Source organism: Prionailurus bengalensis, chromosome B1, assembly GCF_016509475.1.
Source record: "Prionailurus bengalensis isolate Pbe53 chromosome B1, Fcat_Pben_1.1_paternal_pri, whole genome shotgun sequence".
NCBI classification, from domain to species: Eukaryota; Metazoa; Chordata; class Mammalia; order Carnivora; family Felidae; genus Prionailurus; species Prionailurus bengalensis.
Genome location: NC_057344.1, coordinates 139,551,180 through 139,575,903, shown reverse-complemented (window position 1 = coordinate 139,575,903; position 24,724 = coordinate 139,551,180). Strand labels below are relative to the sequence as shown.

The 24,724-nt window shown below is 40.8% G+C and overlaps 1 protein-coding gene across 5 annotated transcripts in view; it reads right to left on the bottom strand.

The window, feature by feature from the left end:
* Window positions 1–8,920: 8,920 nt before the first annotated feature.
* Window positions 8,921–24,724, bottom strand: part of RASGEF1B (RasGEF domain family member 1B) — a 562,649-nt gene continuing 546,845 nt past the window's right edge. For all 5 annotated transcript variants that reach the window (XM_043572372.1, XM_043572373.1, XM_043572374.1 and 2 more), the window contains 8 exons: window positions 24,237–24,332; window positions 24,011–24,113; window positions 22,484–22,563; window positions 21,278–21,373; window positions 15,914–16,009; window positions 15,199–15,322; window positions 13,730–13,802; window positions 8,921–10,301 (listed from right to left, as the gene is read on the bottom strand). In XM_043572372.1, coding sequence (XP_043428307.1) covers window positions 10,277–10,301; window positions 13,730–13,802; window positions 15,199–15,322; window positions 15,914–16,009; window positions 21,278–21,373; window positions 22,484–22,563; window positions 24,011–24,113; window positions 24,237–24,332 — 693 coding nt within the window. In that variant the 3' untranslated portion in view covers window positions 8,921–10,276. The remainder of the gene's footprint in view (window positions 10,302–13,729; window positions 13,803–15,198; window positions 15,323–15,913; window positions 16,010–21,277; window positions 21,374–22,483; window positions 22,564–24,010; window positions 24,114–24,236; window positions 24,333–24,724) is intronic.

Below are 24,724 nucleotides of genomic sequence, written 5' to 3'. Positions count from 1 at the left end.
GACAAAGCAATCACAGAGCTCTACCTCACTTCAAAGGGGATGATGGGAAGTGCAATCCTACCACATGCTTGGAAATCAGAGTTGGAAATACTCAGTGACTAGCACCAATGACTACTACTGGCAAGAAAATCCCAATTGGTTTTTTTTTTTTTTTTTTTTTTGCTTTTGTATTTTGGACACAGCCATCCGAGTGGAGGTATGATGTACAAGTCTGAAGTCCAGGGGACAGTAAGGCATGGATCCAGACTTGTGGAATCTAGAGTTTATACAATTTTAGGAGAAGCTTCTTTAAGATAAAGACTTGGAGACTCAATATAAAATTAGGGCCAGGGTCTCAGAAGGGGTTATACAATAAGAGGGCTAAGGTTTAAGCTTCAAGGTAAATCTACCTCTGAGAAAAAAGCCTAGAGCCATAAATGGAAAAGACCTCAGGTGATAGAGGATTTTAAAGTAACAGGACTGAATGAAGCCACCTATGAAGTAAATAAAGGAGTCCCTGAAGCCTGGGGTAACACAGTGTTTTGAGACTGAAGCAGTAGGCAAAGGAAATATATTCCTTTATTCCTTATATTCAGTAAGGAAATAATTCCCTTTCCTCTTTACATCCACTTTGTGCTTGCTCCCCTATGGGCTACTAGTTCTGTTTATGACATCTCTTCTCTGGAACTACCGGACAATGGAGAGTCTCGTGTCATTTGATTTTAACACCTGCATTCAGAAGCTAGGGTAGCATCAGACCAGTTCGGTTCCAAGGGAAAGTCTGCATTGAACCAGCAGGAGAAGGAGAAAGAATTGACTGCAGGTCAACAGAGTAAATGTTAACTGCTAGCCCTGTCACCCGTTTGTTAAATCACTAGCCCAGGGTCACATAAATTCTCTGGACCTCAGTATATGCAACTGTAAAATGAGGGAGTATATATATTTTTTTGCAGAGTCCTTTCCAACTCTACCATTAGGCCCAGATATTCCATCTCACAATGGGCTGGGCCCCAGGACCGGATCTCATCAGCGGTGCATTTCATCACCTTCACGGATTCGTGTAAACTTTTCAAGTTTCACTATTTCAAGTTTCAAACTATTCATTTTGCATTGATTAAGATAGGATACAACTGAAGGTAATAAATAAATGAAATATGGAACCTCAACAGGATGTTTGGCAAGAAAATGGGATGATTGCCGTTGTGGAGTTCAAAGTAAAATTTGGAAGTATTACCTAACCCTTTTATAAACCTTCTCTTTATTAGAGGAAGTTTAATTAATGGCAGACTTCAGCTAATAAATCACTTAGTCACAAGAGACATACTGTTAATTTTCTACGACTACTATGACAAAGCATCACAGAGTGGCTCGAACAACAGCAATTTCTCCCGCCCGAGTCATGGAGACTGGAAATCGGAGATGTGTCAGCAGGGTCTGCTCCCTCGGAAGACACAGGGGAGGGTCTGTCTCCCAACTTCCGGTAGTTCCTTGGCTTGTAGCAGCGTGACTGCCTGCTATGGTGTTCTCCCGGTGACCGCGGTCTCTGTGTCGGCTCCCCTCCCTTTGTAAAGATGCCAGCTGGATTGCTTTTGGGCCCACACTAATTTAGCCTCTCTTTAACTTATCTCCTGAAAGACCCTCCCTCCAAATGAGGTCACATTCTGAGCTACTGGGACTAGGACTGGGACCTAGGTACCTACCCCAAGCACTTGGACTCCAACATATCTTTGTTGGGGACACAGTTCAGCCCCTAACACAGAACTGTGTACGACTCCTGCTCCCTGAACTTAGTTCCTCTTCATCCTCCAGGACACACACCCACTCAGTCACCTTCCCCCAGGGCTTTAGTTCTCTGCCTTCTCAATATACTTATCTTTCTCCTCCTCTCCACCCTCCCTATTTTGGCTCAGGCTCTCCTAATTTATTGTCTGGTCTAAGAGGAGCATCGGCTCCTCTGTCCCTTAAGTTGTCCTCATGACCACACCCCTGTCCCCGCGCCAATTCCGCCTCCACTGAACAGCCAGTGTTATGTTGCTAAAACGCACTTTCGTCCTTGTCACCTCACTGCTGAAAATTCTTCAGTAGCTCCATATAGACATTTAGGATAAAGTGCACCTTCTCAGCCCAGAGCCCAAACCTCTTCTCCATCTGTTACGCTACAAGGGTGATTTTCTAAGGAGAAGGTGAGGCCCTTCAACATAGGTTCCGGGTCTCAATCACGCCTCAAGATCTCTGGCAGTTCACACAGTTTGCAACACGCGTAGGGACTCAGTAAATCTCAGATGAGACTTCCTCCACCACCAACCCCGCCCCCCACCCCGCCTTTTTTTTGACACAGAATCTGTAACTTCAAAAGTGCTGGAATAGCTGAAAACGCCACGAATTGCTAAGGGGGGGAACCTGGGCAGAGTCCCAGGCAGGCTGGCCTGCCTTCGAGGGAATCTACTTAGTGCGAGGCAACAGTCCTAGATTGGGGTTCTGGCCCCAACCCAGTCACCAAGCAGCTTCATGACGAAACTAATCAATCGCTTCGTAAAACCCTTAAAGATCTTATATTTCACGGCTTTCCAAGTCCTTCTCATCTACATTTCTCCCCTCTCTGCCTAAATTTTTAAATTTCACTGTATTGTATGCCCTAAAATTCTACCACTTAGAAAGCTGACATTAAATGATTCTCAATCACATAGTAGTATGAATTAATTAACACATTCAAACCTTCAAATTGCTAGCTAAGATCAGTAAACCCTGAAAAAAGTGATGTTGCTTTGGAGAGAGGAGGGAGGGGGAGCCCCAGGACACAGAGAGTGTTAAGGCGGTAGGATGGGAGCTGGGAATTTACCGACCTTATGGAAACAGTGTTGTCTGTTGTTGGCAAAGCTGTGTCCTCCATTCATCCCCCAGTCCCATGAAGCACATGACCACTGACGTCCTGGAGCCCGGGCACATTCCAAGCAGAGATGACTGCTAGGACTCTTTGTTAAGGCAAAGAGAAGAGAGGCTCTATAGATCCAAAAGCACCTGGGTGTTGTGCTAAAAGAAGTGGCCAATCTTAGCAGTAATACAACCGTTGTCCTTCATTCCTTCCATCTCTGCTAGAACCCATAGTTCCACTGAGGACAGAGTCTGGGAACTGAAAACTCAGTGAGGCTGGATGAGGCAGAGTCAAACTCCCTTCAGGCTTGTTCCAGATCGACAGATGTGGGCTGAGAAAAAATACCTCGAGGAGAAAAAACAAAGAACTGTTTTTACCGTACTCTAAACTCTCCGAACATAGGGAGTTCCATGTGCAAGAATATTTTGGTGATAGATCTCCACCTTCATTGTCTTATAAAATTTAAGGGCAGAGCTAAGGGGCCCCATTTATTCCACTGTGTGCCTGACATCACAGCAGGGCTGCTTTATGTGTAAGCCAAGAGAATACTCTGAAAGAAAGAAAGCGTTTACAGTGCCCCTTTGAGGGGTACCTAAGAACCCCAGGGATTATCCTTATTTCCTACATCTGAACTGGCTGAGAGGATAAGCAATCCAGCAAGCTTCTCTTTGCCTTCCATCAAAGGACTTGGCAACTCTTGAATAGGGGAGGAGGGGGCACCTGGGTGGCTCAGTCCATTGAGCATTCAACTCTTGATTTTGGCTCAGGTCATAATCCCAGGGTCATGGGATTGAGCCCCGTGTAAGGCTCCATGCTGAGCCTGGAGGCTCAAGATTCTCAATCTCTCTCTCTCTCTCTCTCTCTCCTTGCCCCTCTCCCCCTCTCATGCATGCTCGCTCTCTAAAATAAAAAATAAATAAAAATCAATAGGGGAAGAGGGATTGGTGATGCCCAGTTTCCAGAATTTATTTATTTTAAAAATTTTTTTTTTCAACGTTTATTTATTTTTGGGACAGAGAGAGACAGAGCATGAACGAGGGAGGGGCAGAGAGAGAGGGAGACACAGAATCGGAAGCAGGCTCCAGGCTCTGAGCCATCAGCCCAGAGCCCGACGCGGGGCTCGAACTCACAGACCGCGAGATCATGACCTGGCTGAAGTCGGACGCTTAACCGACTGTGCCACCCAGGCGCCCCTAGAATTTTAAAACATTTTATGGCGTCAGTTAAGTAAGTTACTATGGCTGAGAACAATCTTCCTACTTATCTAGTTCTATTTATTTACCTAGTATCATTTTAGTGTCAAATAACTTATTTCCCCACATATTTCCTAGCTTCATTGTTTTATTCGATTTTGAATGTTCTGAGTGTCTCAGAAGCTCTGCCAATGTCACACCTCTTCTTCAACTTGCCAAAAACTTTGTTATGTGCATACCCCTCTACATTTCTCTCCCTCTTCTGAATTCTTGCTTGTTATGGTCTTCCTTTGATCTTTTCTGTACTGCAAAGATCTTCCTGGATTAGGATTCCTGGAGCATTAGTAGCTCCAGGCAAGAAGGGGTCCAACCTTAGGGGACTGATGTGTGTCCTTTCTGGTCTCCTTCAGCTTGGGACTTCCTCTAATGGGTGGGTCAGCTTCCCACGGAGGAGGGCCCCTTCTGGCCCAAGAAATGAAAGTTGACAAAATGCACAGGTGCGCTCAGATCGTCACTTGTCTGAATTTTGGTCTTTTAAGCCAAATCGTGATTCATTTATAAATGACTAGGTATGAACAGGCAATTTATGTATGATTTTATCTATATAAACAAGCACAATTACAACAGCTGCTGTGGCAGAGAGTAGTCTACACACAAAGCTATTTTTATAGTCTTCAGAAACGGTGCCTTCTTAATCTAGCACCTCTGAAATCATTCAAATGATCCCGCACAAAGGGTGTTTGCTGGTCTGGTGTGAGGAATGGTCATTTTTCGCTGTAAAGAAACTCTATCCCAAAGGGACGCACAACTGCAGAGGTGACTTGAGCCTACAGCACTCCTGTGTCTCCTACGGAGTAGCAATTAGCCTCCGATCCCTTCCCTCTTCAAACACAATGAAACAAAACACCAAAGAGGCAGGCAGGAAGAGAGAAGGTTGGAGGCACAAAGGCAGGATGCTGTATTTACTTGCTAATTCACCCTTCAGTCATGCAAGCTGAGAAAGTGCTTTCCCAAACCACAGTCTCTTAGATCTGGGATGGCCATTCCTGGGCAATTAGTCCAGACCTATTACTTGCAGATGAGGACACCGAGGTGTGGAAAGGTGGGGAGACTGCCCCAAAGTCCTACAAATCTAAGCACAGTGAGGTTTAGTGCTTGACTCTCATACTACTCATCTAATGCTCTCATAGTGGTTGCAAATTATCCCAGAACCTTAAACAATCTTGGGGTCCCAGGATTTTTTTTTTAAATGATGGACTCCAATATTATTTTTAAAGATGGATTTCTTGTTATGATTACAGGTACTAATATACACAGGAGAGTGTTAGTCTAATTAATAATCACCATAATGAAAACAAACCTCAGTGCTTTGGATTTCCCTTGTTGATCTCTGGGCATAGGCCTACCCTTAAAATGGATCAGAATTATTTCAATTTATACTTATTTCCAAAATCCAAATGTCTTAGAGGTACATTTGAGATTTGTTTCACCCAAAGGAAGCAAAGACCTCCAGTAACCAGACTGATAATTTGCTTGCTCGTGCATTCAACACACTCAACACACATTAACTCCCCACACTGCTCACCTGCCCTGACGAGAATTCGTAACTGCTTTGCAAGAAATCTAATAGTGCCCACAGTCCCTCCAACTGCCATGTTTTAACCAGGTGGACAATATGCTCTGCTGAACTTACTTTCCCAGAGTAGTTCATCCAGAGAAAGAGGATTTCACACTACCATTTTCTCCAAGTGGTGTAGGTGGAAAAAAGGAAAAGAATGAAAACTTTGTTTCTGGTAGAAAACCCATGGGTTTGGCACCCTTCGAGAAGTACATAATTTTCTTCTTGATTCTAAGAAATATCAGTTCCCTTTTTCCTCTTTAATTCCTAAATTATGATCTATAAAACATTGCCTAGAAATCCTAAAATGTTTGATTGTGTACATATTTACACTTAAGTGGGCTAACAGTTAACAATATTCTAGGACAGATGCCTCATACTGTCCAGAATGTGATCACACACATTTGGATGTTTCTTCTCTTATTAGATTAGATTGTAGAGAAATGAAGCAGGGTTCTAGGCTTTCAGAGTGGGAATTAAGTCTGTTGAAGCCTGCTAACCCCAAAATTTCCTTATTGCATTAACCTAAAAAAAAAGAAAAAAGCAGATATGTATACCCTTTAGAAGGAGTTAATTTTAAATATAGAATTAGGACAGTGGTCTATTTTGCATGGAGCAAGCCTTATTTGCTAGTTTTGAATGTTAGGTCCCTAACCTGTTAGGTTTTGCTACATAAACATTAAACCCCAACATCTCTTGTTAGCATTTAGTGGAGTTGGTGATCTTGATTACATGAAGCAGAGAACTCAGGGATTTATCTGATCATTCAAATCCAGGAGAAAAAAAAAAAACAAAAACTGTGGCTTGACTTAATCCAGGAAGTGCCTCAATTTTCTGGCAAACATCTTTCCTTTTCAAATATCTTAAGGGTGGGGTGCCTGGCTGGCTCAGTCAGTGGAGTATACAACTCTTGATCTTGGGGTTGTAAGTTCAAGACCCATGTTGTGTATAGAGATTACTGAAAAATAAAATCTTAAAAAAATAATAAGAAAAAATGTCTTAAGGTTACAGCTGATGGATTTGTTATCAGAATAACTTTGAGTTCTATATGTTTAGTTAGTAGTTTTCCAGGTAACTAACCACATTCCCCGCACCCCACCCCCCCCCCCGGAAATGAATTTAGGAATTCCTTTGAACCCTTAGCTCCAAAAGAAAATTATCCCCAGTTGTGCGTTCTCCATCAGGATAGTGAGATATGTTTGGAACAGAGGGAGACACTGTCTTTTGTTGAGACAGGTCACAGAGTCAACAAAATGTACCCCAGCGAAAGGTAGAAGATGTTAATAATCTACGGTGCAACATTCCTCTATAGTTTAGCAACTCAGCTTCCAATGGTAGGGTGTGCTTTCTGGAGATTCTAAGTGCAGGGGGCATATGGGCAGCGGTTAGAAAAAGAAAAGCACAGAAAGAAGCATGCTAGGAGAAAATTACAAGATGGGTAAGAAAGTGGGCAGGGGTGCCAGAGCCAGGCCAAGTGGAAAGGGAAAGCTGATCTTGAAAACCTTCAACAACAAAGGCAAGACAATCATATCCAATGATGTTCTTTGTTAGATGAAAGGCAGGCCACCCCTGGGGAGCTCAAGCCTGTATCTACAAACCCAGGGGATGCTTCACATAGAGAAAGGTACATTCTTCTTTCCCTATCAAATCCAGGTTGTTCTAAGGCTCCCTCCAGGCCTCAGCTCCAAGCCAACTTCTACGGAATGTCTGGCGTGCCCGGACAGATTACCTCATGAATTGAAACCTATGGACTGACATGGCCTGGTGCTATTTATGCTGTGTTTACCCAGGCTTACATCCAGCCACATAAATTATACATGTATCTATCACCTGCTGGGGAGTCCAAATACTCACACAGCACAAAGAGGAGAATAGTAAATGATTTCCACAGATGACTAAAGTACACAGTTTAAACCGCTGCTTTATCTAGATATTGAAACAAGAGGGTTTGTGTGAGAATGGTAATTCTTTCCGTGAAAACTTTTTGTTTAAATAGACTTGGAATCACATTTCATAAGCCTAATAGCACTTCGGTAAAATTTTTTCCTCAGCCACTTTATGTATCTAATGCTATCATAGAGACCTTATAGCATTTTTGCAAATTCATTTACGTAATGCTCAAAATGACCACTTTAGATCAGAGGTCAGTCAGCAAACTTTCTGGAAAGGGCCGTAAATATTTGAGGCTTTGTGGGCCATCCAGGTTCTGCCACAACTATAAAACTCTCCAGCAAAAAGTAGCCACAAGAAAATGCACGACTAGATGAGGGTGGCTGTGTCCCACTTTATTTACGGACACTGAAATTTAAGTTTCATATAATTTTCACATATCATAAATTATTCTTTTGATGTTTTTCAACCATTGTTACCTTGTGGGCCCTGTGAAACAGGCAGACTTGGCCAGCAGCCCAGAGGTAGCTGACCCTGGATGTAGGTGGCTGAGAGATAAACATCATTGCTGTCATGGCAACCATTAAGGGGGCCTGGAGTTCAGGGAGGAGTGTTCCTCAGGGCAAGGCAGCAGTATTGTGGTGTGCCTTGCAACTCTAAGCAGATTCCAGGACCAATAGCATTAGCATCACCGGGCTCCACCCCAGTCCTCCAAATCCAAATCTGCACCTAACCAAGATGTCCATGCTATTTGCAAGTCTGAGAGGTTATACTGAATTTGGAGAACGCTTGGCAGCATGGTTAAAGCTTGGACTCTGAAATCAGAAGGACTTGTTCAGGGGCACCTTGGTGGCTCAGTCAGCTGAGCGTCTGACTTTGGCTCAGGTCATGATCTCGAGGTCTGTGAGTTCAAGCCCCATGTCAGGCTCTGTGCTGACAGCTCAGAGCCGGGACCCTGCTTCGGACTTTGTCTCCTTCTCTCTCTGTCCCTTCCCTGCTCACACTCTCTCTCTCTCTTTCAAAAATAAATAAACATTAAAAAGAAAGAAGTTCTCTTTCAAATCTTTGGGCCTCTCATTAGCTATGGGCCTTAGACAAATTATGATTATTACCAACATGCACCAAAAAGGGAGGATCCTGGTCCATGCTAAACACTTGGAAAGTGCCTGGCAGGTGCAGTTCATTAAATGCTTACTTTGACCCAGTTCCAGAAAGCAAATGCCCACGTAAATACTTCTACTAAAGGCCACCTCCTCAAGGACAGAAGCACTCCTAGCCAGTCACTTGAGTTGAACTCCTTTGACAGCAGCCCCACCCCCACCCCACCCCCACAGTCGCATCCATAAAAGAAAGGAGAGACGCCACAAGTCCTGGCCGCAGAGTGTAAAATATATTGATGGTTGTAAAGGGACAGCTTGGAGACATTTCAGGTCTGCAGAGACGGCGTGCAGCATACATATACATGCTCTGTGTTTTGAAACCATGTCATGAGGTTCTCGAATACATCTCTGTTTTGAACACGATGTTTTTGTTTTGTTCATCAGCGCGGTTTACTACTCTACAGTTTCTCCTAGAGTAAATAAATAGAATGGCTGTTTGCAGAGCAACTACACCCTTACTGAGATGTTTAACAAGGCGAACTATTTCACAACTAGATCGACCTTTGAGTTAACGGCAGGCAAGATGTTTTCCATTTGTTTGCGTTCACTGCTGCAGTGGAGGGGAGGGCGCCGGTCACTTTCCAATTTATTCTTTGTTCACGTTTAGTCACCGACAGGCTCCAAAAACATAATGAAAAATCAATCTGTTCAAGAAATTAAATTGTAATTTGGCTGTGGGTTTTTCCAAGACCCTTAAAGTCAGATAATTTAAATTTACAAGAGGAAAACAAAATTGGCATGATGGAAAACTAAGTAACAAAAAACTACGGCAAAATACATCTGTAGAACACAGTGGTCAGTTGTAAACAGCTCAGAAGGGCAGAGAAAACAAAAAGTCCTTCTAGAACATTAAGCAGTCCAGTGACAAACTCTGCTTTTTTTTTTTTTTTTTTCCTAGTGGCTATTTTCCTACCACAGTGTTGAGCTTCATTATATTAAATAACTTATATGGGTAAAAAGGAGTTTGCTAACCAGCAGCCAACTCAAAATCTTGCAGGAAGAGGGAGGAGAGGAATTCAAAACACAGCACACACTAAGGGGAAACAAAGTCCAGAGTCAGCATTCAACCAGTCTTACCCCTCCTGGCGATACCACGGGGCTGGAGCGGGGATCTACATGGAAGGTTTTCTCCCCTCCCTCCTCTCCCTTTTTCATTTAAGTTAACAAAGAAACATGGGCTTCCTCAGAGCCAGCACTCAGCTGGGCAAGTCCCATTAGCAGCAAATGTTCAACCAAATAAAACACACACACACACACAAAAGAAAGCTCCATCCAGGTGCAGAGCTGTGATTCACATGGAAATTCCAGAAGATGAATCATGTGCAGAGCTGGGATCTGTAGAGGATTCTTTCTCAAGTGTCTTCAGCGAACATTTCAGTCTCTCACAAAATCCGAGTCAATCTGTCAGCGGTGGGAAACAAGTCCCCCATCTGCTCTTGAGTGAGTTTGCTCGCGGGGACTTAGCATGTTTTTTTGTAGAACTAGATGCCAGAAAACAAAGGCCAGCCCTTCAGCGATCCGAGCGACAGCAGCAGCAGCAGTGACAGTCAGCATCCCCCGTTGGTTAAACTCTGCCTAAGAGGCTGGACCTGCGTTGTAAAGAAGACAGGCTGAGAACAAAAGTGGCAGATTATTTCGGTAAGGATTCAAGGGCCCTGTCTGATACTAGTTTCACCTTTCCTAGGCTTTAAGTTTGATTACATGTAATTAAAAAGAGAAAGAAAAAAATAGGAAGCATTGAAGTCCATCTGTTTTTGTGTTAGTGACTTGCGAGTCACTTCAAATAAATATTAACGGAGACGGCAAAAGCTTTGTTTTTAGGTAAATCTTTGAGTGGCTTTATATTAAAACAAAAACAAAAAGACAAACAGAAGTCATTGATTATAAAAAGCTTTCGCGTCTGCACTGGTCTTATCACAGATGGGTTTACTCAGTAAATAGAAGCGTCTTCACATTACATGTCCATTGAGAGTACTTAACAAGAAAGGTGTCTCCCCTCGGAGGTACATTTGTCATTGCCACTGCTGAGTGTGTCTGGATGAACGGCTCTAGGGTGAGCAGGAAAAGCGTCTATGTGAAATTATCTTATTGCCTTCAAAGCTAATGTACATACAAGTTTTCAGGTAGGTACTATCACTCTAGAACAATTAGTCTTCGCACCCACTTGACACGCGGGGGTTTGCAAACGCTCATAGCCTATTTCCCCTTCTTTATCCTCTTGGTGATTGCTATGCCTTGGCCTCCTGCAGTAACCCAACACTGCAGAAGCACAAGGAAGACTGTGCTTGCCTTCAGGGGGCTTACACTGTAGGGGAGACAAGCAGCAGTGCACTACAAAAAAACGCCTTGGTCTGTAACAGGAGAAAGCTGCCTTAGACTCTTTCTGGGGAGATACGAGTCAGGGAGGGGGAGGCCCTGGGTGGGGGGGCCTGGACATTACACAGGATATGGAAAGGGCAGAGTGCATGGCTTACACCCGGACGCAAAGGGCAGTTTGGTCTTCAGGGCTCCTTAAAAACAATTTTCATGTTGGGGCGCCTGGGTGGCTCAGTCGGCTGAGCGTCCAACTCCTGATTTCGGCTCAGGTCATGATCTCACAGTTTGTGAGTTCGAGCACCACATCTGACAGCGTTGAGCCTGGTTGGGATTCTCTCTCCTTTCTCTCTTCCCTTCCCCGTCCCCCATCTCAAAAATAAATAAACTTAAATTAAAAAAAAATTTTTTTCATGTGAAACTAGTCTTTTATACCAAAAATACATCTTCACTGTGTTTATATACATATTTCCCTGTATACCAGTCACACTATTTGTGTCGGGGCCAGTCCCTCAATGAATGCTTCTCAGAAGTATTATTACTGAACACTTGAGTTGAGTACAGCTCAGCTCGGATTCACGGATTTGCGTCTGAATTTAAGCCAGTCCAGGGCCCCTCTTTTTCACTTCGCATTTCTAAATTCTCCACTAACTTCTTTGGTCACATTTCAACCAATCAAATGTTAACTGGTATTGTATACTGTCTGTATAATACATACAAACAGGAGAAGAGATTGTACAATTCGATCTTTACTTTGACTTACAAACCCCTCCAAACTAACCACCAATCAGGAGGAATAGGGCATAAAAGAATAACAATCAGAAAAGAATAACAACTGGAAAAGAAGGATGTGGTAGGTTTGGACTATTTTCATGTGTCTGGATTTCATGGGTCACACGGATACCAGGCATCTTTTTTGTACAACCAATTTATCTGCTTACTAGTTTTTTTAAAAGTCTCTAGGAAAAGTAACCAGAGCTAAGCTATGCTCAAGGGCCATATCAACCTCATGCTTTAAAAAAAGAAAGAAAGAAAGAAAGAAAGAAAGAAAGAAAGAAAGAAAGAAAGAAAGAAAAAGAAAGAAAGAAAGAAAGAAAGAAAGAAAGAAAGAAAGAAAGAAAGAAAGAAAGAAAGAAAGAAAGAAAGAAAGAAAGAAAGAAAGAGGCGCCTGGGTGGCTCAGTCGGTTAAGCGGCCGACTTCAGCTCAGGTCACGATCTCACGGTCCGTGAGTTCAAGCCCCGCGTCGGGCTCTGGGCTGATGGCTCAGAGCCTGGAGCCTGCTTCTGATTCTGTGTCTCCCTCTCTCTCTGCCCCTCCCCCGTTCATGCTCTGTCTCTCTCTGTCTTAAAAATAAATAAAACGTTAAAAAAAATTTTTAAAGAAAGAAAGAAAGAAAGAAAGAAAGAAAGAAAGAAAGAAAATTATGAAGAGGAGAAGCATGGAAAGCAAAGTTCATCTAACAATTAGGAGGACAAGGAGTAATTCCCAAATCCTTTTTCCAGCAAGATGTGGACTATGAGCCTCATGTGTTACACACGAATAATGCTGAAGAGTGCAGTAAATACCCTTCAATACCAGCACAGAGTAATACAAAGTTTTAATAGAAATGTACCAGTGCCCAGAAATGTGCCAGGCCCACAATGTCATTAAAAATAGAACTGAGCACCAACCCAGCAAGCCCTGTTATATCCCCTGATTGCAGGCGTTGGCCACACCTTCTTTACGTCTGTGTCTGGGATAAAAAACAAAAACCAAAACGTGTCCAGTCCTTTACCCATCACCATGACGTGTTGTAAGGCTGATATTTTCAATGCCTCTGTACCTCATCCCTCCGCGTTGAGAGGTACAAAGAAAACCTAACTTTTCCTTTGAAACAAATGAAATCACACAAAACCAAATATATCTCAGACACCCTGGTTCGCAAAACCTAGCCCAATACCGAGCAAAACGAAGACTCCCAAATGACTCTGGGAAGAACAGGACCGTGCTTGTCCACCCTGGTACAAAAAGGCACGTGTTCCCAGAGGTTCTTAGTAGAAATACAAGTAGAGCAATTCTGATTACATGATTACTATATCTTGGCCTATTTTACCTATTAAAATATCTAAAATAGTTAAAATATACATTTAGCTATCCTTGTTGTTTTCTTTTAGAAAATACATTTGTTTGAAAATGCCAACAGATTAACACGATTTTTTTTAATTTGAATAGGTTCTGGATTGTCTTTCAAGTCCCAGCTTCCTCTCTCTCAAACCAAAGTGGGGACCAAGATCCAGTCACTAAGAAGAGTGACACGCTTAGATTTACTGAGCCAACTGGTACTTGGATCTCCTTTATCTGAGGTCAGATAAAATTTTAGTTTTAAAACTATTCGGAAATATAGTCTGAACTTGTCATTTTTTTAGATGAGGAGGAGAGTCAGTGTTCTTTCGACCGTACCATGGGGTAATTTCAGTTCTTCCATAAAATAACGGGAGAAAGAAAGGAGAGGAGAGTCACTGTGTATCTGACAGTATAAAAAAGTGAAAGGCGATAAAACTGAATGATGAGGACTCTAAGCCACAAAAATCCAGCTGACAAGAGTTAAGGAGCAGAAGGGACTCAGAACACACAGGGAGGGACTTCCTACAGAAAAGCCCGTGGCTCTCCCCAGGTACGTCCAACACGGCCCATAGACCAGCAACGAGAAGCACGGAGACTCACCTTAGGGACTTCCATCTGTCCTTCTCTATGTGATTTTCAGGTCCTTCACTCTCATAGGAAGCCAAGTAGAGTGCTACAATCAACCACAGGTAAGAATGCATTAACACTGACGCCTTCTCTTGGTATTGCCCCCGCCCCCATCCATCTCCTGTTTAACCGCAGCCCACCCCTACAGCAAAACTCTTTAAAATATCCAATGACAACTGAGAAGCATCACAGTTTCATTACGAACACCGAATGTCACTTTGCCCCTGACTGACCATCTCAGACCCAAAACCCAAGGGGTTCTAGGCCAAAAATGCACTTAATTAACTGATGGTTTATGAGGCAAAACAGCTTACAAATGCAAGCCGCACGATGCTATCCTACGCTCACGTTTATGTTCTTTATGACGACGGGGAGGGGAGGGAGATCCTTTCCTGATAGCCTTGATTTTTAAAAAACCTTTAGAAGCTAAAAAGCCAGATTTTCTAGGTCAAATTTTCACCCCTTTAATGTGTTTTTTTTTTTTGTAAATCAAAAGGAAACTCATGCAATGATTTTAAAGTGTGTTATTAATCCTATTTGTAGAGATTAATAACAATCAAGCCCCCTCTGGAATGTGTAATATTAGTGCAAAATGCACTTCAGTCATTATCAAAAACACCATCAATCTACTGGGAAAAATACTATTGATTTCTAGAATATTAGGATATAAAAGATCAGTACAACAAATCCCTAAGTCTTTTACAAATTTTAACTCTCTTCCAATCAATTTTTTTTTTCAGTATAGACAATCACTGTTTCTTCCTCAAATTCCTTAATTAAAAAAAAACAATTATGTTTATTTGTTTATGAGAGAGAGAGACAGAGCGTGAGTGGGGGAGGAGGAGAGTTGGGAAACACAGAACCTGAAACAGGCTCCAGGCTCTGAGCTGTCAGCACAGAGCCCGATGTGGGGCTTGAACTCACAAACTGCGAGATCATGACTGAGCTGAAGTCAGGTACTCAACAGACTGAACCACCCAGGAGCCCCCCAAATTCCTTAATGTTTTAACGGGTCAAGATTTTCCACGACTTTTTCAAAAAGCAGCAGGTAGCCACTATTTTTTTATTTTTGCTTTTTTCAAATTACTTTTAATATCAACATACCACAAACAAACCACCTTTTTTCTCCAATGAAGCATGTCCAAACAAGGGGGAAAAAATCCTTCAATGACTTTCCATTTGTGCCCAAAGCTTTGCAGATCTAGTATTATAGAGAATGCTTAAACACAGAAACTATTTATGGGTGAAGAATGAGTGCCCGATTCAACTATTTTAGGGATAAATCATATGGTTTCCTGTTCAACAGAAAACTCTCAAGTGGAGTAGGTCAGAAGATAGGCCTCCTACGATAGGAGGAACCAGGCACCAAGCATGTATACAGGAATCTCCCAATTGCAGGGTTGTGGATGCTGCTGGCAGTTCCAGGCGAAAGGCCTACTCACCATCTTCACTGAAGACTGGTACTGTGAGCAGATACTGCAAGATCTTCCGGTCCCTCTCAAATGGACACTCCACTTGTTTCCATATCATGAATTCACTCACTTGTTTGGCCAGTTCCCAAAATTTCTAGGAAACAATAAAAGAAGTGCATTTAAAGGCAGCCATCAAAAATCCTGAGCATTCCATTTAATGTTTCCTTCTGGCTTCTAATCAACTGAATTACATGATTTTCTTAATTTGATAAAAACTCGCTATAGGTATTTGCGAGGAATAAGTATAAATGTACTCATGTACCTCTAGATATTAATTAATAATCATGTTGCAGCTACTTTCTTCTACTCAGTATTGTTATTTTCTTTCTTTCATTTAAAAAAGTTTTTTAATGTTTATTTATTTTTGAGAGACAGAGCATGAGGAGGGGAGGGGCAGAGAGAGAGGGAGACACAGAATCCGAAGCAGGCTCTAGGCTCTGAGCTGTCATCACACAGCCAGACGCAGGGCTCAAACCCATGAACCGTGAGATCACGACCTGAGCTGAAGTCGGATGCTCAACCAACTGAGCCACCCAGGCGCCCCAGTATTGTTATTTTTTTACAAAACAATAAAGAGAAAACTTTCTTCTAGAACTTCAGAATAAGCTTAGGCTGCCTGGCCTGAGATGTAACGTAGGGGGTCCTGGACCCTCTCTGTGCACAGATTCTTGTAGCCTATTCTTACCTCAAAATTGACATGGCCGTTTGGAAGGCGGTTGGCACAGCCCTCATTGAGGAAATAAATATCTTTGATTAAAAGACTGAAGAAAGGTATCACAATCTAGAGAAAACAAAAGATTTTCATTTGTTTGGGTAAATAAATATTTAGCTTCTCATCAAACAGTACAAGAAATTAATGAACAACATTAGTTCTGGATTACATAAAAGGCTACCATGAATTAAGATAGTGTTTTGTTTACCTCCCATGACATTAGTTTCCTCCCTTACATAATTTTGCTTAAGATGCAAATGTTATTACTAACCAAAACGCAGCAGAGACAATAGGCATTAGGAAGTAGATGGCTTCAGGTAGTTTCTGCAGTTTTCCCCACTGCAACAGCGTATAATAAATCTAAAAGGTCTAGCCGTCAAAGGAGGGGAGATCTAAAAGGACTCTTGCTTTTCATTTAGCAACCCCTTTAGTTAGAGCAAAATATTAACGGAATACCTGTCGCTGCAGGTCCCAAGATTTCAAGATGCGTGACCCAACTCCCTGCTACAATCTGTGCTGTTAGATCATTGAGACTTCTACATTCTAGAGGAATGTCTTGTTAGATGAACATTCATTGCTCAAGATCATGGGAGAGGTCAGGATTTTAGGTAATAGTTGCTACATACTTCCTCTTGAGTAAACCTGGCCTTAATGGAACAGAACAAGTACGCACCTGTCCTCATGGGAAATCACCTAAGCAGTACCTTGCACAATATGTTGGGAGATGTGTACAAGTGAAGGAGGAATATAAATGTGTAAATTAGAATGTCTGTTTGAAAAACAATAAACCTCCTCCAGTAAGGTTTCTTTACCTCGTGTCTTTGATTTGATGAGGTGGTATTTAATTAATTACCCTAAAATAATAATCTCTAAGAAAGCATCTCTAAGAAATCCTGTTAAGTCCATAACGAACAAAGAACAAAGCTCTGACATAGTAACTTCCACTTTTACTCAGATGCCGACAAGTCTCTGAAGACTCTAAATTTGCTACAATGCAAATAACGTTCCAAACACAAGTTGCGCGCCTCAGCTGTTTACTGGAGAGCAGATTTTTGAAGTTTCCCTAAGCTTATGACTCATGGGGTGCATCTATCCTAAATGAATGGGAGGTCTGGAAAACATACCTTTGGGCTCAAACACACAAATATGAAGTATCAGTTTTCACCTCTAGAAATAAATCCGGATTTCCTCATAAAGTCATTTTTAAAAAGCAAGCTTTGGCTATTTTTGCTTCATTGGTCACTGAAATAGCCAAAGTGAATCTTCAGTTTTGATAGTGTCTTTGAATATACTTTCAAGCATTTACTATCGTCTGTGGAAGTCTCTAAAGCCAAATTAGTAACGATCCCCTCCTTCAAATATTACTGGCTAATTCTCCATTATTTTAGAACGAAACACCTATAGTAACAAGCATAAAAGCACACCTGAACTTCATTTCTTTGAAAGACCTCCTCTAATTGGGAAGTCTGGGTTCTAGATTCCACTGGAATCACTTAAAATGTGGTCCCCTAATTTATTGGCGGCACAACCCAGGAGTCTACAAATGGAGGCCCATAGCCCAGCACAGCTCCAGGACCTGTTCTGGTATGGCCTAGGAGCCACACGGTTTACATTCTTAAATGGCTGGGAAAATATCAAAATAATATTTCTTGAGCATGAAAATTGTAGGGAATTCAACTTACAGTGGCCAGACAGCTTTACTGGAAAATAGCCATACTCACTTACTCATCTACATATTGTCCATGTCTGCTTTTATGCCTCCACATCAGAGTTGACTAGTTGCAATGGAGGCTGTATGAGCTACAAAGCCTAAAATATTTATGATCTGGCCCTTAATGGGAAAAGTTCACCAAGCCCTGGTATAAAAAAACCTAGTTTCCTCACATTAAAATGGAACCTAAAATGAAATCAACCTTATTGAGTTGTAGTGAGGATTAAATTCAATAATTTAGGTCTGACCTCGGTTAAGCACTGCCAAAAAAACAATAAGGCCCATAAACAGGGAAAACTATTATTGATGCACTTAGAAGACAATAAGGATATACCATTATAGGGAAATGAAAACTAAGTTACGATCAAGGTGCAATGTTTGCATAGTGTAACAGCTTTTAAGCAAGAATTTTATCTCTGCACTCTATTCTCAGTGCTGGGCAGTGAGATTCACGTGATGTTGACCATTCTCACACTGATATTTAAACTTTTCCTAACTTCCTGTCACGTGCCTCTGGCCGAGGCACAGAGGCTATCCTTTAATTTTTACATTCGTGGTGCCTACAAGACGATCATATAAATACATAGAGAGAGCAGAGAGAGAGAGAGAAACAGAGATTTCACATGTAAGAGAGATCATCTGGTATTTGTCTTTGTCTGACTTATTTAACTTAGCTTAATGTCCTTGAGGAGGTTCATCTGTGTTGTCACAAATGACAAGAGTTCGTTCTTTTTATATGGCTGAATAACATTCTGTTGTGTATATGCACCACAATTTCTTTATCCATTCATCCATCTGTGGCTACTCAAGGCTGTTTCCATATCTTAGCTATTTTAAATCATGCTGCAATAAATCTAGGGGTGCATGTATCTTTTCATTTTCTTTGGATAAAGACCCAGAAGTGGAATTGTTGGATTGATCCACTGTTAATGGTTTGAATCACTCTTCCAAGAATATAGAAATCTAAGTAATTTCCCTTTACTGTTCTGTTCCTTATGCCCACATGCCAGAAAGAAGTCTCACAGGCTTCTTCAAATCCTAGTTTACTCATTGAGAGTTCTCTTCATACCTGTAGCCCCTACAACAAATCTAACATGATAAAAATCAGGAAAGTTTTAAGGATTCTGGGTTTCCAGGCACTAAGGTGGATGTATGGGTTACCAAGAGGAGAGAGCAAAAGTCTTCAGTTACTGGGAGGTCTTGCCAATGATGTCTTTAATGGGAGAACTTCTCAAGTAATAATGTTTTCTAATTTCCTTTCAAAATATTCTTTTTTTCACTTTTTAATATATATTTTAATATATAAATATGTTAATAAATATTAATTAAACATAAAAATTATTTATAAATATATTTATATAATATAATATGTAACATATTTATAAATATAAATAAGAAAATATTAATAGAAATATATAAATATATTTTTATATATTTTAAGTAATCTCTGCCCCCAATGTGGGGCTCGAATCCATGACCCCAAGATCAAGAGTCATGCTCTACCAACTGAAAGGTGCCCCCCTTTAAAAATATTCTTAATTCAGAGACTTGGTAAATATACCTCATTATCAGTTTCACACCTAGAAATGAATGCTGTTGGACAGGAACAAGTTTCCACAAACATAAATGAAATGGTAAAAGGATTTAAAACCATGTAATCATATGAGGAATGGTTAAAAACCTGGAGGCATGAGTACCCACAGGAAAAACAGCTATTTAGAGATCAATTTAAGGGCCTCTGTGTGGAAGACAGAGTGGATTTGTACCTTCATATGGTACCTAGAGATGTGCCACTTTGGCCACATAAACTTAAAATCTGAAAGAATATTAAAGATACTATTACTCTAATCACGTTGCTACGAAGATTTTTAAATTACTTAGGAATAAAGAGAATTCACCCTCACTTCAATTCTCTTAAATAAAAGATGTGTTTTACCCAGAGATGTTTTCATTCACAGCCTTTGAGACCAATTGTGAAAAAGCAATGGAATTTTTTTTAACAGTGGTGATTTCATTTGTTTTGTGAACGAGAGAGTATAACTCATATGCTCACGTATAACTGAGTTTAAAAAAACAACAAAACTGAAGCAGACAGAATTTATTAAATGACGTAAAGGGTAAATACCTTGGACTATGTTCTGGAAAAGGCTATTAGAGTCCCACAAGTATAATCTTTTTGGGGGCTGGACTTCAATATGTCTTTGGCCAGGACTAGAGCTCCCTGCTTAGAGACAGGATTCTATAGTCTCCTGGCTCTCCTGGAGGGTTCCACAGAAAGAAACTTGCATCCAACTGGGAGGGTGAATGAGAAGATGCAGACAGCCCCCCACATGTTGACTTTCTGAAGGTCAACCTTAAGAAACTTCTCATTCATTTTTTTTTTTTTTCAATCTTGTCACAGGTATGCTGGGATTTGAGCAAGTAAAGTGTAAAAGCTGGTACACTCTGTCGGGCTAAATAGAGTTCTCTGTGCTTCATCCCCTCTCTGACCTTGTTTCTTTCTTTAAAATTTTTTTTTTTTTCAACGTTTATTTATTTTTGGGACAGAGAGAGACAGAGCATGAACGGGGGAGGGGCAGAGAGAGAGGGAGACACAGAATCGGAAACAGGCTCCAGGCTCTGAGCCATCAGCCCAGAGCCTGACGCGGGGCTCGAACTCACGGACCGCGAGATCGTGACCTGGCTGAAGTCGGACGCTTAACCGACTGCGCCACCCAGGCACCCCTCTTTCTTTAAAAAAAAAAAAAAAAATTAACCTGTTCACAGTATCTCTCAAATGTTATCCGAACTGATATTTTGGATTTTGTTGAGAACCAATTTAACATTTTCAGAAGGTGGAATTTCTTTTTGTGTTTGTCTTTATTTTAGATCGGTGAAGCTGAAGCTTTTTTGTGGAAGTGACTGAGATGCCCTGAAGTGTTTTTTACCCTCATTTAAAAAAATTTGTTGAAGATACAGTTTAACTTAAAAGATGATAGAATCTATGCAAAAAATAACTCTCATCAAACAACTTCATCAGCCCATTTACCATCACCACGGGTTAACTTTGCAGATAACATGATCCCTAAATGTTGAAATGACTTTTCCTTTCCATGTAAGGAAACAGAACACTGACATGGGCAAGACAGGACCCTCAGAATCAAGGGTATGTAGCATTAAATTGTCTAAGGTGAGGGTAGATAGAGTAAGGACCATTAATTTCTCAGACATCACCCTCATTCTTTTTCTGCTGCCCGCATATCCAATTAGTAACAGCAGGCCTAATGCTACAGCAAGTAACCTACTTTCTGAAAATAAATGACTTAACCATGGGAGGTAAGCTAATTCTTTTAAGAAAAAAGGTTACATTAAGTTAGCTATCTTGTGCAGAGCTAAAATGTCTATTTTCCATGAAGTCAAATTATTCTAATGTTATCAGTCATCTTAACATAGTACTTAATTTATTGCTTGAAAAACAACTAAGACATATTACAAAATGATCATTTAAGTAATGCACTAACAACACAATAATATCCATTTATAATGGATAATAACATGGTACCTTTCTTTAGCACTTTCCTTCTCTATGCATTTCAGTGCAACAACATGGGAACTCTACCATGAATAAAACCCCTTTAAGCACACACCTTCTCTCTGCTGCTGTGAGCAGTTAAAGACCTTTGTGCTGCCCCACGAAGGGCTGTTCGGTAATTGTAGAAATTGCTTGAAGGGTCCATCTGATGCTGTCCACAAAAGAGAGAAGAGTATTAACCATTTACTTCTCATCTGCAGAAAGTTTGCAAGATCCTATTAACTCTACATTAAAAAAAAAAAATCACACTAGGTGAGGGAACTCATTAAGAATAGGATTTACCCCTCTCGTACACACACACACACAGGCATGAAACATATCAGAACACAAATGTTTCCTTTCTTGAGGTTTGCCTTATTTAAACAAGCTTATGTCAGCTTCGATCACGTCAAACCTAGAACAAATTCTTTCCAGGTTCACCGTTGAGATTACACTTAAAACTGATAACAAAGAATGAAACCCCAGCATAGGAAACCAATTCCTGGTTTCATCTAAAGGTTAATGGGTCAGTTGATGGTTAGCCGTGCATAATGATCCAACACTCTGTAGTGAACTATCCTTTGCATTTGTTAGCAAATCATTCATAAGCAACTGAAGTGTACTATCTTATAAGAAGGAGAAGAAATTTATTACACAATATGAATAAAAGCATAATGCAACATATCCAATGATACTTCCTAATTTGGAGGAAAACTTAGGAAAGGACACATTATCTCCAAAGACAGCTGATTCAAAGCACCAACACACCAAGGCAATAATGACATTAATATGACCCAAACACAAATGCCTTCATGTACAATTCTTACTATGTTCAGAATTATATCAGAAGAGCTTTTCCACAGGTTAGCTAAATTTGCTGAAAGGATGGTGAATGAGTATTTCTTTAGCGATGGGAACTTCTCCCCTGGGACACTGTAAATAAATGAAGGTAGTAGGCCCACATTGAAATAGAACTGCCAGTGGTTCAGGATCCAGAGTCCATCCTGGCATACGATGGGATGTAACTGACAGGTCACCATTTCCTCAGTGAGTTCACCCTAAAATGAACACCTCTGTCTAGGAAAGGGGTGGCCTGCAACCTGATTTATTCTCCCCTCTGCCAATTCTAACACCCTTCCATTTCCTGTGTCTATAAGGAGAGATGGGCTTTCTTCTCTGATCAAGAGACAAGCTTCCCTGATCAAGAGACAAGCTCACACCGAAGAGTTCCACTTTCCGGGTATAAAATGTTACTTCACAGCAAGGCATCAGCTTCACATACCTCGAGAACATCAAACTTCGCAGTCTTCACTTTGGCCCATGTTTTTTTCAGTCGAGAGACTGGGCTCATGTTCATGCCAGCTTTCCATTTAAAATGGGGGAAAAGGGGAGGGAGAAAAAGTTGCAACGGAGAAATAAGTCATTTGAAGTTATCCTCTAAAAAGGTGCTCATTACTAAGTGTAAGTTAACTTTATTTAAAGATCTGCCAGTTTTCCACAGTAGTGATACCATTCCACACTCTCACCTACAATCAATGAAAATTCCACTTGTTCCACATTCTCAATATTTGGTTCAACCAGCCCTTTCAAATTCAGTCATTCCAGTGTGTGAAATGGTATTACGCTGCGATTTGAATTTGTATTTCTCCGATGGCTGATGATGCAGAGCACCGTTTCATTTACTTATTGAATATTAGTATATCTTCTTTTGTGAAGGGTCCAAGTATCTGCCCCCTCTTTCACTGGGTTATTTGTCTTCTTCTTATTGATTCTTAGGGTCCTTTATAGAGTCTGGATACAAGTTCTTTTTCAGCTATGTGTATTACAAATACTTTCTCCCATGACACGGCTTGTCTTGACATTTTCTTAATGGGATAAGGGGGAAAATTAAGTAATCTTCTATTGCATAGTCTGTGGACTTACAGGTATCTGATTTCTATGATCTATCTATCTGTTCAGCATCATCATGAAGTAAACCAGACAAAAAGCTGAAATTGGGCAAGTATTTTTTAGGGAGAAGACAAGGAAAATTATAACAAAAAGAAAATGGAAAACAGAATTGGTGAGAGGGGTTAGAGGGGGGATTTATCAGGATCAAAGGAATTGAATTAAATTTGGTGGATTCTCTGGCTTCAAATTGACCTTGACCCTAGAGAGTCAGGTAAATATTGAATACCTACAATGTGTAGGATAACCATACAATTTATCCTATCAATTAGGGTATTTTTAAATGAAAGAGTCATTATCAATACTTGTGGCATGACAACCAGTATAAAATGAATGAAATGAATAAACCAATGAAAAGAAACATGGTCACTGGTGTTAAAATCCCCAGGATATAAAGGAGGAGCAAAGTTTGTGTACTAGGGTAATAAGGTGCCGTAAGGTGGTAAGTATTGCATGGGCAGTCAGAAAATGTTTCAGTTTCTCAGGGCCCTCTCATCTCCAGTCTGACAGAATTGCAAAATTTAGTCTCAGATCAGGCATCTCTATAAGGCTTGATACACAAGCTGCCCAAATATTTTTGTTTAAATCCTTCATTTAGAAAGTACCTCACTTATGAGCTTTTACAGATAAATGTTCAGATGAGGACAAACTGAATGTATTCCATGAATTCTTATATACTTAAAAAAGAGTATACATACTTATGTGACTTTGGACATTTAAAGCATTCTGAACATTCTAAGACAATTCAGGGTTAAAAAGTAGAGTTTTCATTAATAAAACTGTACTATTTGTAAATTTTTAGTAGACATATTTCATAGGACCTATAAAAATAAAGGACACGTATCTTCCAGAAAACACTCACAGATTATCGCCATCAAGGAGTTGAAGTTGCCAATGTTAAAACACTCCCGAGCTACATCAATGAAATACTCGATCATTCTTGCTCGGTGCTTTTTCTTTACAGGCTGTACAGAAGTGGGGGAAAAAGGGGGGAGGGGGCAGTTATCCAACATGTAGATCCAACAGACCCAATAAGTATGAAAAAATAATAGAGAGAGCTAGGAGAATGAGAAAACTCATTTTCTCACCATGCAGATTTCTGTGGCAACCAAGTAGCTGAGGCGATTAAACCATTCCACGTAAGCTTCTAAGTTTCGTGTCTTCTTCTGTTCACTGTAGCAACTCTACAGAGAGAGCAAAGTGAGACCATGAGTTGGAGACAAAACAAGAGTTTATCAGGCTTTCATCTTTGTCAGATATGGGCCTTTATTCCAATTTATGGGTTAAGACAGCTTTCTAAAATGAGGGGGTGGGGACACAGAGAGAGAAAACCACTAACGTTCTTGACTCCTTTCACAGAAATATCAAAATCTCTTAGTGCAGTCAGGTGACACCTTTAAGATCTAGAAATATACTCTGATGCATTCAAGATGGTGCCCTTCCCTAAGTCACTCTCAGTGGGAACTGTCCTCACAAGCACAAAGGAGGGGTTTGCTTGCATTCTAAAACATTCCTGACTTCTTAATAGGGTGTGAATACCAATTGCTATCAACACAGAAAGAAGAGGCCAAGCGAG